The sequence below is a fragment of the Uloborus diversus genome, chromosome 1, assembly GCF_026930045.1.
Source record: "Uloborus diversus isolate 005 chromosome 1, Udiv.v.3.1, whole genome shotgun sequence".
Classification (NCBI taxonomy): Eukaryota; Metazoa; Arthropoda; class Arachnida; order Araneae; family Uloboridae; genus Uloborus; species Uloborus diversus.
Genome location: NC_072731.1, coordinates 68,256,062 through 68,270,689, shown reverse-complemented (window position 1 = coordinate 68,270,689; position 14,628 = coordinate 68,256,062). Strand labels below are relative to the sequence as shown.

At 32.9% G+C, this 14,628-nt stretch overlaps 1 protein-coding gene across 1 annotated transcript in view; it reads left to right on the top strand.

Annotated features, from left to right (window-relative positions):
• The window catches only part of LOC129230288 (drebrin-like protein), a 44,864-nt gene that overhangs the window by 24,404 nt on the left and 5,832 nt on the right, over window positions 1-14,628 (top strand). Inside the window, exon 11 of the mRNA XM_054864690.1 lies at window positions 850-1,008. Coding sequence (XP_054720665.1) covers window positions 850-1,008 — 159 coding nt within the window. The remainder of the gene's footprint in view (window positions 1-849; window positions 1,009-14,628) is intronic.

Genomic DNA, 14,628 nt, shown 5'->3' with positions numbered 1-14,628 from the left:
AGGGCCCCATAAATGGAATAGCTTAGCGCCCCGTTAAGTCTAAATCCGGCCCTGCTTCTGCACCACAACAATGCTGTATAAATGAAGAAACAACATTAATGGGTACGAAAAAACAATTTTGTATGTGGATTTTTTTTTATATACTTACCCTCAAACGCTTCGTAAAACATTTTATTCCCTTTTCATTTTATTGTCTTTAAGACCTCTCTGCCCCTTCATATCTATTATGGAAGAAACACTTAAAAAATTATTTAGTCATTCAACGGTTGGGATTTTTAGACTTTTGGTTTCAGAGAATTATTTTTTTCCCTTTCTTTACAGAAACTCAGTTTTGGTATTCTTTTTACTTCGATTTGCTAATTTTGCACCCCTAAAATTTTTTACTCCATTCCGGGGCTACGCCTGATGGAGTGTTAGTCAGGCCCCAATACTTTTTGTAATGTAGTGTAGCAGATGAAAATGCTATAAAGAAAAACAAAGTTCCTGTGCATATAAGGAGGGAATGAGAGAAAAACTTTCAATGTATTGTTCCACAAATCTCTAGTTTAAGAGTATTGCAATTTTTCAGGCAAAGACCTGGAGCCTAATTCCATTTTTATTTTGTTGGAAAAGTGCTCGAGTAAATATGTTAACAGAAAATCAAGAGAATGGCATTCTTAGTCGATAAAACTTCAAACTTTCTTTTTTTTTTGGAATAATTTTAGAAAAAATGTTAAATCACGCTTCATTAAATTAATAAGCAAATTATTTGTTATTATACATGTTACTAGACATTTGAATGATTTTTTTAAAAAATTGCCATTGATCTGTAAGATTATAATTACTGTTTTATTTATTTATTTTTTTCAGAACCAACTTTAGAAGCTCCTCCAAACGTTCGAGATCCTTTGACAGAGATGATGGCTGACATAGGAATTGTTCGACAGACAGTCGATAATACTCAAATTATTACATCAAGTGCATTATCTGATGGACTGAGAGCTCGAGCTTTATATGATTACCAAGCAGGTTAGTTGTTCTTTTTGACGAATATATTAAATGATACTCAAGAGACATGATGTAGTAAGCATAAATATTATGAGACATTACAGCAGGGTTTCATTTCTAGGAGGGGGGAATGTCCCCCTTTACTTCAGGTTCCAGGGGGGATTTTTTGAATTTAAGGGAGAATTTTTATAAGTTCTGAAAATTTATTTAGAATTTTTTTATTTCATTTTTCTATTTATTCATTTTTAAATTATAATTTTTTAGTGTAATATCAACCCCATTTTCAAATATTTATTCAGTAATTTTGCGATTTTATTATTTCATTTTTAATAAAATATTTCACAACTAACTAACATACACATACTCCATTATTTTTTTTAAATAGACCATTTTCTGGATTTAATTATCCGAATGGGGTTTGGTCCCCATTGTTTAGAATAATATTTCTACTGCACAAAGACTTTTTTTCTAACGATCAAAAAGTTCAAGTAAAAAATTGCCTATACCTTTCGAAAACGAACTGTCGTTTCCAGCAGCTTTCGAATTGCATTTCGACCGGCAAATCGGAATCAATTGATGTCGGCAGATCGGAATCGGTTGATGTCGGCGGATCGGAATCGGTTGATGTCAGCGGATCGAAATTCGTTTATGCCGGCGAATCGGAATTGGTCGATGTAACTTGAATTGCTTAATTGACGGGACGCTTTATTAAATTTTTTCCATCTTTCTGAAATGAAAATGGATTTTGGAATTTTTTTTATCTTCTCCGCTTTCCCGGTATTGGGTTCGTTATCAAGTTTAAGAATTTGCGGGAGGGGGCGTGGGCGGGGAATCCCGCACAGGACCTTTGGATTGCGCGGGATTTACCGATTTTGTGCGCGGTTCGCGCAATCCGGCGCTCTATTTCAAACCCTGATTACAGTATAATTTCTAATTTTGACAGTTTGCAAATATCAATTCCTCAAACTACTGAAATTGAACATGATTTTCCCCATAAATATAAAAGTGTAATCAAAACATTCAAATATTGTTTTATTCATTAGTAAAATATTTACTGATTACACATAGTAACCTACATTTATTCCAATCGTATCTTAAAAATTCTAATTTTGATTTCATGAAATCATTCATAGAGACATGTGATTTATGCATCTAAATATGTGATGCTACTGAAATTGTAAGTTTTTCAAAATAATGTAAGAAATTAGTCTTCTCTTATGTGTAAAAGAACTTATTTTCATGAAAATCAAGATATTGTTGATTTTTCAAAATGAAAGTTTTGCATACATGCTGGCATATTTTGCAAGGCTTAAATTTTCACCATTACTACTGGCTTGCCAAATTTTCAAAATTAAAGCCTCAGGAAAATAGGTGCTTAAACTGTAATTAAAATTTGTTTGGTATTGTTTTGTTGTATGATTAAAATTTGAATCTAAAACTGGTTTTGCTCAAAAAAAGAAAAGCTCTTGAAATGTTTGCGGTTTTTCTAATCACACTCTCAAAACACAGTTTGTTTTTAGTTGATGCAATTCATTTGTAGAAACTTGTAATAAATTTTATAAGGTATGTTAACCTTGTATTTCTAATTAGGTCCTAATTACAGAGGGGTCTGGAATTGAGCGCTCCCCACCTTTATTTTTAACATTGTCAGTGTCAGTTATGGTTGAATATTTGTTATACACAGCTACCTTGAAGTCTCAAGAATCATAAACATTTGTAGGACACAACACTATTCAAGTTGTAACACAGTTGAAAAAAGTGTCATGCAGTGGTGTTTCGATAGGGCATGGGGTTTCAAACTGGATGCCGCAGCACCCTGGGGTGCGTAGGAAGAGACGAGGGGTGCCATCCATAGCATCAATATGTATTTAAGGTGGGTGTGAAAAATATGGTCACTTTCAGCAATAAGGTCATCTCCTCATTGAGGTAGCTTAGTTAAAATTTGCTAGATCGTGATTTCATCATCAGAAACAGTAACTGATGATAAAATGTTAATCAACTAGCAGTTTCTAATTACCAGGCAACAGAAGCAAGGTAGCATAAGTTATTGCAGAGGAGTGATGTCAAAATTACCTAACCTTATTATACAGTAAGTTTCGTTTTCTACATTGATCACTGTAGGTTACTAGTGTGAAAAAAGTTATTTATTGTTCTTGAAGATGAATTTAAGTTCCTAACAAGGCTAAACCATCTTTCTTTGTTAAAACTGCTGGAAAATATTATTTAAACAAATTTTCACTTGTTTACTTTTTTGAGCAATCACGATTGCTTATTGCTTTCATTTGACTGTTTTGATGTCCTATGGTTTTGTTTTCCCACCAGCACCCTCTGCTGCATCACAATCGACTGGCCACCTCACGATGCTGCTCCTCTAGCGAAAACCGTCTCCTTGCGTCAATATCCTACACTTGCATACATACACGTGCGTACACACAAACATATACACACAACTACCCACACACTCATGCCTGCACACAGACACAAACACACATGCCTACGCACACTCATACACACAACTACCCACACACTCATACCTGCACACAGACACAAGCACACATGACTACACACATACACATACCCCCTACACACAAACGCACATACCACCACACACTCATGCCTACACACACATATGCATCCCCCCCCACACACAAACACTCATACAGACAACTACCCATACACTCATACCTGCACACAGACACAAACACACATGCCTACTCACATACACATACCCCTACAAACACACATACCCCACACACACATAAACTCACACACCTACATACACACACACACTCGTGATTGCAAAAAACATAATTTAAATTCAAGAGGTCAAAATTCAAATTATTATTTTTTTTTTTTTAAGTTTTTATGAGTCATTTGGTGACCATGCAAAAGCTAGAGCCAATTCAATCATAAATGAGTAAGATACTAGGTTATGAACCTCAGGGTATTCTTGTTTGGTGCACTTACCTTATGTAATAGAGATGGACTGGGGTGCCGTGAGACAGTTCTAATTCTTCAAATGGTGCCGCAAGTCGAAAAAGTTTGAGAACCCCTGCCATAGGGTATACAGGGGTGGAAAATCAAAAATTCATTTCTGTTTCAGCAAAAATGCCAACTTTGTATCAGAACAAGCAGTTATGTGTCAATAAAACCCCATTTTGTATCAGAATGATCAATTTTGTACAGGGTTGGCAAAAACCCGGGGTTTTTTAAAAAAGCCCATGGACCCAGGGTTTTTTGGGTTTTTTAAATAAAACCCAAAAAACCCAACTGAAGCTGGGTTTTTTTAAAGAAATGTGGGTTTTTTTGTCTTTTTTAGGGAATAGGTGGGCCAAGTAGCAGAAACTCTGTAGTCAGTCTGCGACACTATTTTCGGTAGTTAAAAATAATCTGCAGCATTATTATCAGTTTTATTTTAAGTTTTCATAAAATACACAAGTCCTATGTGAAGGCCAAGACTTGGACAATTTTCCAACTGGCCAGTGGCCACTAGACCCGAAAAACTTACACTGTCGCTGAGTTTTAAAGCAATAAGGGGGGGGGGGGGGGCAGCAGCTTTCACTACTTTCATAAAAATAAATAGAACTCTACACACTATGAAAACCAATTATTCAAGATATATTAATTTTAATATGGAAAATTTGCGTTGAAATAGGTTTTTAAATTTTTTAAATTAGTAAATGAGAAGTTTGCAGGAAACTGCATTTTAGATGAAATATTTAGCTTATAGCAAAGCCTTCAAATCAATGAGGATCAAACACAACTGTGCAGATAATAATTCGCATTTTTCAAAGAAAAAAAAATGTAAAAAGAAAAAAAAAAACATCATGATTTATTGAACACTTTATGTTATCTTCAATAGTTTGTGTTGAGGTAAACATCCAATTCTGTTTTGAAAACTTAGGTAAGTAATAGTATCGTTTATTTCCAGCTTGCGAATGACCAAACATGGCGTCTACGCGAAAAATTCATGATTATAAATAGATATTTGAATTTGTTACATAAAAGTAGTAATAAATTCAAAATCCTTAAAAAACTACAATTTAGGTGAAATAGTTTTTAGCACATTAGCCTCTAAAGCAATGAAGAAAAGATAATATTCTGAAGATAAAATTTTGCAATTTTAAAAGCAATAATTAAGAATTACCAAAAAAAAAAAAAAAAGGCACATTTTGCATAATTTTCAACAGTTTGCATTGCAATAAACATCCAATTCCGTTTTGAAAACGTAGGCACTTCATGAGTCTTGCGTACCAACATCTTGGGAATGACCAAACATGGCGACTACGCTAAAAATGATACGCTAAGATATGAATTTCTGAATTTGTTGCAAAAAAATATTTTCAAAATAAAAATCCTCATGAGACTAAACTTTAGTTGAAGCTTTAGTACTTTTCCGACCAAAGCAATGAGGATAAGGTGTAATTTTCACATAAAACTTTTCATTCCTCAAGAAAATTCTTTTAAAAAATAAAAATAAAAAAAACGATAGATTTGCTGTAAATTTTAAGTTAATTTCATTTCTTGGCAGAAAAATAAAACATCCAATTCATCTTTGTTTTTGAAAATTTTTGCACTTTTCTACTTCGATTTTGTGAATGACCAAATACGGCGACTATGTTTCTAGCTGAAATGCTGAACCATCCATCGCTCAAAAAGCGATCTCCAAACGATCTTTTCCCAAGCTGCATTTCTTTTTTTTTCCCTTTTATTTATTTATTTATTTTTTCTTTCTTTCTTTTTGTTCTTCGGTAAAATTATCTGCAGACCGCGGGAAAATCTGCGACGCACGTCTCGCGTCTCGCAGTTTCTGCTACCGGGTATGTGGGTACTTGTAGCATATTATAGTGTAAGTATATGGACAAAGCACAAAAATTGTCTTAGAGTAAAAAAAATCTGGAAAATGCAGCGTTTTCTAAAGAAAAGTATAAAAGACGACGAAACCCAAGAATGGTGAAGTTTGATTTTTTATTTTCCATGATTATCAACAGTTAAGGCAAAGTTACTTCGAGTGATAAAACTATTGTTCGCTTTTAATTACTACATTTTTTTTTTTGAATTTTACTTTATTGTATTTCATTTTGTTATGCAAAACTACTGTACAACCTCAAGTAGTTTAAATCCCTTTTTACTGAATTCCAGCTTAATCAAGACATTTCTTTGAATTTTATGTTGCCTGTTTTTCTATTTCTGTGTACAGAGTAAGAAATATTAAACTTTTTCGTAAGAAAATAAAAATACTGTACATCCTATTCTGTTTTCTGTCCGACCGTTTATAACGCTTGTTAATTTTTAAAAAATATATCTTGTTTAATCGAGATTTGTGACGTTTTGGTTTGCAGAAAATAATTCACATGAAAGCCTTCCAGCTAGAGTAGTTTCCTCTGTACAATCTACAAATATTGAGAAAATCATACATGACAGGACTTAGTCAATATAATTTGAGTTATTTAATGACCAGTTAAAAAAGTTAAATATATTTATTCAAAATCTTTGAAGTATTTTTTTAATGCCATTAAAAGTTAGGAAAGACTATTAAAGTTCAAAATTCATTTTTTATGTCCGTTGTCTGTGGTGAAGAACAAATAAAAAGAAGTTTAAATTGTGAAAGTACTTAAATTAATTAATTTTTTTAAAAACTTCTCAGAAAAATTTTAAATAAAACCCAAAAATGGGCTAAATAATGGGTTTTTTAAATGGGTTTTTTCAAAAAAAAAAAAACCATTGGGTCCAACCCAATTGGGTCCAATCCAGCCAACCCTGGTTTTGTATCAGGTGAGCTCCTGGTTTTGTGGCAGAATCTTTAATATTGGACAAGATCGCTACAGAATTTGAAGCAAATACAAAACATTTATAGCAAAAAAGTACATAAATAATTTTTTAAACTCAATTTGGTTACAATATTATCATTTAAAAAAGTTTAAAACTACTTTTGGTAAATGTATGATTAATCATAATACATGCCTAACTAGAATCTTAGATTAGTTGTTTCATAGCATTTGTTGCAAACACAGACAAGGACAAAAGCATTTAAATTAAAAAATGCCTTTAGAGTATTTATTACATTCAAAGCTAAAGAGAGAGAGAGAGAAAAAAAGCTTCAAAAACACATTGATAATCAGTTTCTAATCATTACAAAGGGGAAAAAAGGGGAGAGGGGGGATACTTGTTTTTTTAAGATCTGAGATGTTTTTTACTTTGGTTTCAAAAAAAATTTTTTTTTCTTTTTTTTTGGGAATTATTTAGCTGTTTAAACATTTGAAAAGTAAAGTTTTTGGGTGAAAAAAAAAACATTTCTTTAAAAGAATAATTTGAAAAAATAAAATAAAGTTTAAAAAACTGCATGAAATCAAGATTTGTTTAAAAGAAATAAAAAGTTTTTATGCCTCAACCTGTCATGAATATAATTTAGAAACCAATTAGATTGATGAGTTATTCACACATACACAACCGAACCTTTGTAGACTTTGTTTCAATTTTCTCATCTTGCATCAATGTATGAAATTTTACTTTTAATACTTTAATTAATAGGTCCCGCTTGCATGGACAAATAAAATCATGAAAAAAGTGAATAAATAAATAAATAAAAATTCTTCAAACTTTAAAGACTTTTTCAGTATTTAGCCCTTTGAAGATTTTAAAAAGCCTTTAAAAAGAGCTGAAAACTTTCTGAAATTTTGATAATCAATTACTGAAGAAATTAATTTATCAAGATTGTATAAAAAGAGAACACACTGATTCTTTTCAAACAATAATTTGGTTTTACTTTTAACTTCATTAATAAGCTCACGTTTAGGACTAACATTTAATTGACTGAACAAAAAAAAAATGTCGTCCCCATATTACTGTTTTTTATGTTGATTTAAAAATTACCTGCTGTCCCCACAAATTTGCATTTTATTTAACTTCACTCAATGTTGATGTGTTACTTTTGATTAGTTTGAACTTCACCCCACACCAGAGGCACTTTTCTTACTAAACATCAGTAATAACTGGTAAATAATGTGTTAAAAACTATATTTCACTTCATAATACAAGAGAAATATATGCAGATGTGCATGGCAGCTAGCAAAAAATGTGTGCTAAAAAACTACTTTTTACTTCCTTACAAAAAAGGAAGTATTGTATTCGCGAAAAAATTTTCACTCAAAAATCGACTTTCTGAAATCAAAAAGTTGACTCAAAAATCGACTCAAAAAATAATTTTCATTTTACTCACCCCCGAATGAATGTTGTTTTTTTTTTTTTTTTTTTAACTTGGCCAAACGTGGATAAGTGCCTAAGAACGTATAGACATGCAAAATATCCATTTTAACTATTCCCGAGTTAATTACAACGAGTTTTCTCCTGACGTCTGTATGTACGTATGTAAGTAGCATAACTCAAGAACGGTAAGTCCTAGAAAGTAGAAATTTGGTACACAGACTTCCAGTGGGGTCTAGTTGTGCACCTCCCCTTTTGGTTGCATTTGGATGTTCCTAGGGGGGACTTTTACACCTTTTTCGGGGGAAATCATTGTTAATTTCAATGCTAACTTAAGTGGTATTATAATTTGTCAAACAGTTGGCAATATATCGCTAAGCTTTTGGCCGCCAAGTTTTTTTTGCCAATTTGAAACAAATTTGGCGATTGTAAATTTGGTAGGTAGACTCCTAGTGGGTCTAGTTGTACACCTTCTTTTTTGGTTGCATTCGTATGTTCCAAAGGGGGTCTTTGGCCCTTTTTGGGGGAAAATCATTGTTAATTTCGATGTAAACTCAAGTGGTGTAATAATTTGTCGGACATTTGGTGATATATCACCAGTCTTTTGGTCGCCAAGTTTTGTCACCAACTTGGCAACAAATTTGGAGTGTTTTTTTTTACTTTCTTCTATATCTAATATATAGAAGAAAGTATTGGATTCGTGCAAATTTTCGAATTTCGAATTTTGACGGATTCGAACGTTTTGAGGTGTGCTGAGTCCATTTCGACTATTTTTGGAAAATGTCTGTCTGTGTGTGTGTATGTATGTGTGTGTGTATGTGTGTGTGTGTGTATGTGTGTGTGTCACGTCTGTGTGTGACCAGTTTTTTGTGGCCGCTCTACAGCAAAAACTACCGCATGAAATCGAACGAAATTTGGTACACATATGTGCCCCTATGTGAACTTGTGCCCATTGGTTTTTGGCGCGAATTCCTCCAAGGGGGGTGGAGCAATGGGACGTTTTTTGAGTTACGCGTGTTTGCTATTCCTCAGGAAGTAACTGGCGGAATCAAACAAAATTTGGTACATATGTTGCCATTAACAGGAGCAAGGTGCTGATTCAATTTTGGTGTCAATAACTCAAAGGGGGGTTGAGATATAGAACGTTTTTTTGTCGTCAATTGTGACTGCTGTATTTCAAGAAATAATGAATGGAATGAAAGAAAAATTTATCGACAAGTAGCCCTTAGTGGGTATAAGAGCTGATTTTATTTTGGTGTCAACAGCTAGAAAGGGAGTAGCGCAATCGCCGTTCTTTTTTTCCATTGTGAGTGCCCTATCTCAAGAAGTAATACTACATTCTGGTTGAAATTTGGAATATATGTTAATCCGTATGTAAACAGGCTTTGGTTCAATTTTGACGCCAATCGCTCCAAGAGTTTTTTTTTTTTTTTTTTTTTGCGAATAAAAATAGCTTTATTAATGCAACAATAAGAAAGATAAATCGTAATAGATTGTCGTCTGCGTATTTCTCGTGATTTTAATTGTATGGAAATGATCGGAAATATTATCTCAATGATTTAAAATTTTTAACTGTTGCCATCTTATGTTTGTTAACAAATAAAATATTTGTAATTAATTCAAGCAAGGCTTTTAAAATAACTTTCAATTTTCGCTCTTTGCTTTGCTTTTGCAATAATTCAGACATTGGGATGGTCGTCAAGTTTTTGCATGTGTAATTTTGTTTTTGTTGGGAATATTGCTTCCTCGTCAAGCATGGGGAGGGATCAGAATAAAAAAAGAAAAATATAGAAGAAAGTTTCGTGATGGCCACAACATACTAGTTTAAATCTGTTTTTAATTTGGCAACTGTTGGTGATATTTTGAAAGTAAACTATTGAATCACATTAAAAATGCCAATAATGGGGAAATGAGATTAAATTGGAGTAAAAGGAAGTCATGCATTGCACACATCAGCTCGTTTAAAAATACATTTCAAAAGAAATGGATTCATGCATGTGTAGTAATACTTCTTAAATGCAGTTTAAAAAATAAGTTTCAATGTTTTTAGGAAGTTTTAAGACATTTTTTCTGCACATATATTAAATTATAAGTACATCTTAGTTTTATTCAAACATGAAATGATTATTTTAAACTAGTGTTCGCCCAGTGGTCAAAATTCGACCATATTCATAAATGGATATTTGAGAAAACTTGTATGAATTTAACTATTTCCAACCTTTTTATTTCTAGTCATACTCATGTTCACTGCATATCTGGAAGCATACAATTTTTATATCTACGCACAATACCAAACTAATAATTTATTCCAATTTTGCTTTTTATGTGTTAATCTCAAAATAAATGGATGAAAGAGGGTATTTCGGTAATGGAGTCGTTTCCGAAATTTTAAAAGTATTTTTTTCTGAAATAGCATGCTTAAAACATGGGTTTTAACCATTTTTTAAACAATTTTAAAAAAAAAAATATTTTTTAACAATTATTTTAATCAATACGCAGATTGAAATTCATTTTTTACACTTCTGCACATGGCATCAAAAGCGATGAAATGTCATTCACTGATGCCATTAGCGCACATCGCAAATTATCATAACCTGGAAATGTGGTTGAACAGAAAGCGTTAACATTTAGGGCCGCAATGGAGTAGTGCGGCAAAGTACATCACTTGTAACGTCATAAAGACCACGCTCTATTTCCAAAATCAAACATTTAAAAAAAATTACAAAACAATAACTGTCGAGAATATATAAGTTTTTCTGGCTCCACGTTTTTTTTTTGCTTATTCTATCAATTTTAGTGACTAAAAGTAGTACTTTTGACTGAAGAAAACAACCTCATTGAGAAATTGGTGTGATCCTCAAACTCTTGGCTTGAATAATTTTATTTTGGATACCATGTTGCTTTGTGGTAACCCTATGCAAATAGATATTTCCCTACTCTTTGTCTACGTACGTCGTACGCAAAGGAAAAACGTTTTTCGTGCAGGCCTTGGAAACAAAAATTTGATGTCAATGGATAAAAATCGCCAATTACCTAATTTTCGAAATCTTCCTGTATAAAATGAAGCATTAAAACTCAGTTTATACTTAAAACTTCTGTGTAAACAATATTACTTATAAAACGTATACTCTTACTGAGTAAGTTTTTCTTCGTCATTAGAAATATAAATTTCCAAGTATCAAATGAACGAACTCTACTCGTGGCAACATATAACTGTCCATTCGAAAATACTGAACGTAGCAATATTAGTACAATTTTTTAAAAAGGTTGTCTTTGAGATTTGTTTATGATTGAGGGCAGTGCATAACTGATGTCGCACTTTTCAACATTTTCGACCCCCCCCCTTCCCCCCTTTGTCACAAAGTTTTGCACTTCATCACACCCCCTTTTCCATTAGATATATAAACTTCCAAGCATCAAATGAACGAACTCTACTCGTGTCAACATATAACTGTCCATTCAAAAACACTGGGGGTCATAACAATAGTACAATTTTTAAAAAAAGTCGACTTTGTGATTTGTTGATGGTAAAGGGCCGTGCATAACTGATGTCACACTTTTTAACATTTTCGACCCTCCCCCCCCCCTTTGTCACAATGTTTTGCACTTCACTATACCCCTTTTCCCTTTGTCACATGTTACGCTGTTTTTTCATAAATGTTCCTATTAAAAAAAGGCTTGTTGTCACATTCTCCCCATTGTATGTCCCTCTTGTCATTTCTTTCCTCTCCCTTATCACAAACTGTTACTATTTCGTGAATCCCACCTTAAAGCAGGACTGCATTCTTAGACAGCCCCTGTTTTGTGGTAACCGTATGCAAGTATATATTTCCCTACTCTTTGTTTACGTTTGCAAAGAAAAAACATTTTTCACTCTGTAATTGGTGCCAAAAATTTGACGCCAGTAGATGAAGAGCGCCAATTTCTGAATTATCAAAATCTCCCAAATGAAATGATGCTGCAAAACTCAGATTATACGTAACACTTCTGCAAGAACAGTATTTCTTTTAAAAAGTTAATTATTGTGAAGAAACTTGCCTTGACTTCTGCCTTTAGAAATATAAAATTTCAAACAGTTAAATAAACGAATCCTACTTGCTACATTGAAAATTGTTCATTCAAAAACACTGGACATCGCAATAATAGTGCAATTTTATTTTTAAAAAAATCGTGTTTGTGATTTGTTTTACGGTTTAAGGGATAGGCTGACTAATGCACTTTTCAAAATTTTTAATACCTCTCATCTTTGTCCTAACGTTTCACACTTCACCATACCCCCTATTTCCTTTGTTACATGTCACACTGTCTTCATAAACTTACAGCCTTAGCATCACATTCTCCCCAATGTAGGTTCCTCTTGTCATTTATTTCTTCCCCCTTGTCACAAACGGTTACAATTTATTGAACCCCACCTTAAAGAGGGACTTCATTCGTAGTCAGCTCCTTGCAAATAGACATTTCTCCACACATTTTTTACAAATGAAAAAGAAAAATATTTCTCGCGCTGGCATTGGTGTCAAAATTTTGACACCAATGGATGAAGTTCGCCAATCTCAAAATTATGGAAGTCTTCCTGAATGAAATGATACCCAAATCTCCTTTAATACATAAAACTTCTTTATAAACAATATTCTAGTAGGCATGACCTTTGCCGTTAAATATAAAATTTCGAACAGTATAACACTAAACAAAATCTACTCTCGGCTACATATAACTGCCCATGCGAAAGCACTGGACATCTTAATATGCAATCTTATCAAAATTTTAACCTTGATATCTGTTGCTGGTGATAGCAAATGCAGGTATTATTGTGAGCTGGGTTTTTTTAAGAAGGTATTTTTTTCTAAACTGAAAGTCCTCCCTCACTTCATAAAATGATTTATTTAAATATTAAAATCGAAAAAACACAATCAAAATGAAAATATTTTATACGTCCATAGTTACACAAAAAGCCTTAATAATAAAAACAAATGCACGAATTTCATTTCTTTACACTCAAACGAGAAATGGCAACACATAATATTATCTAGCAATTTCATCACGCTAAGTCGCATGAAAAATCAAATAAAAAGGAATTTTCGTTAATTTATAATTGCTTCTAGCTCCTTTTCTAGTCATCGTAGTGGTTTTCTGTGTTTTAGCCGTAAAATGGGGGGTAAACTTTTTTGAAGTATTTTTCACGATCTTTCCAACCATACCAAGCTCGAAGCCCTAAAATTCATTTTTCGTGTAGAAAAAGTGGTTTAATAAATGAATTAAAACTTAATATCTCATGCTTCCAATAATGAATTTCAACAATGGGAAAGAGATAAAATTAAAATTTTTGAGTTTCGCAAACTGAAAAACGCTTATAATTTTTCTTTCTAGTGATTTAGGTTATTGGACCTTGGGCACCCTGACAATTTCTTCATTAGGAGTATTTTTTAAATACCTTTCCAACCATATCAAATTCAAAAAATTGGACTATCCGCTCGCATAGAAAGAGCCATTTAGGACAAAAATGCATTTTAATTAATGTCTCCGTTAATTAACGTTTGATTTCAAAAAAAATTTTATTGATAACACTAAAACTCGGGAATAGCTTACTCGGTTCACAAACAGAGAGGAATTGGTACCGAAAAAAATGGCTTGCCTATTAATATATAAAGATAAGAAATAAATTTAAGTCAATTTAAAGCAACATAGGTTAAAATAACTTTTCAAAATAGCTGAAACATTTAACAGGATTCAAAAGGATTTAACCTTAAAAGCACAGCATGCAATTTTCAGCCAGTATAAGAATTATTTACCCCCTCTTTTACTTATTTGCTCTTTTTTAGCTTTCAATGAAAAAAATTATTACAACTGCTTTTTTTTTCTTGTAGTGAACGTTTTTGGACAATAAAATCTCAATTTTGGCGCAAAAATTACGAATTTGACCATTTTATATCAGGCTGTATCAGAAATTGAAAATTGTAGCAGATTTTCCACCCCTGGGTCTGCCGTATACCCTCAAGCTTCAAAAATTGTCATATTATGACACAATATGTATATGATTGCTTACACACATTTTGTGTAATGGATTACTGGTAGTATACCCTCGGAAAAATTGATGGGAACATCATTGGTGTGATGTTCTCACATGTTTTGCCACAAATATCTCCGAATCTGCGATCATCTGTGAGAACATATTGCAGACTTGCCTGTGTTATGACATGGATCGAGTTCTACGAATGTTTATGATTCTTAAGACTTCAAGGTAAGCAGCGGCGCCTATCCCCCTCATGAGCAAGGGTGCATCCCACCTAAATACCCCCACCGCAATTGGGAGCCCCCCCCCCACCAAAAAAAATGAAGAGAAAAATACTCCTTAAAACAAACGCCCCCCTAAAAATTTCAATAGTGCCTCCTTTTATGTTGAGTGTCAAACTAAAAAAAAAACTGAAATGGAATGAATTT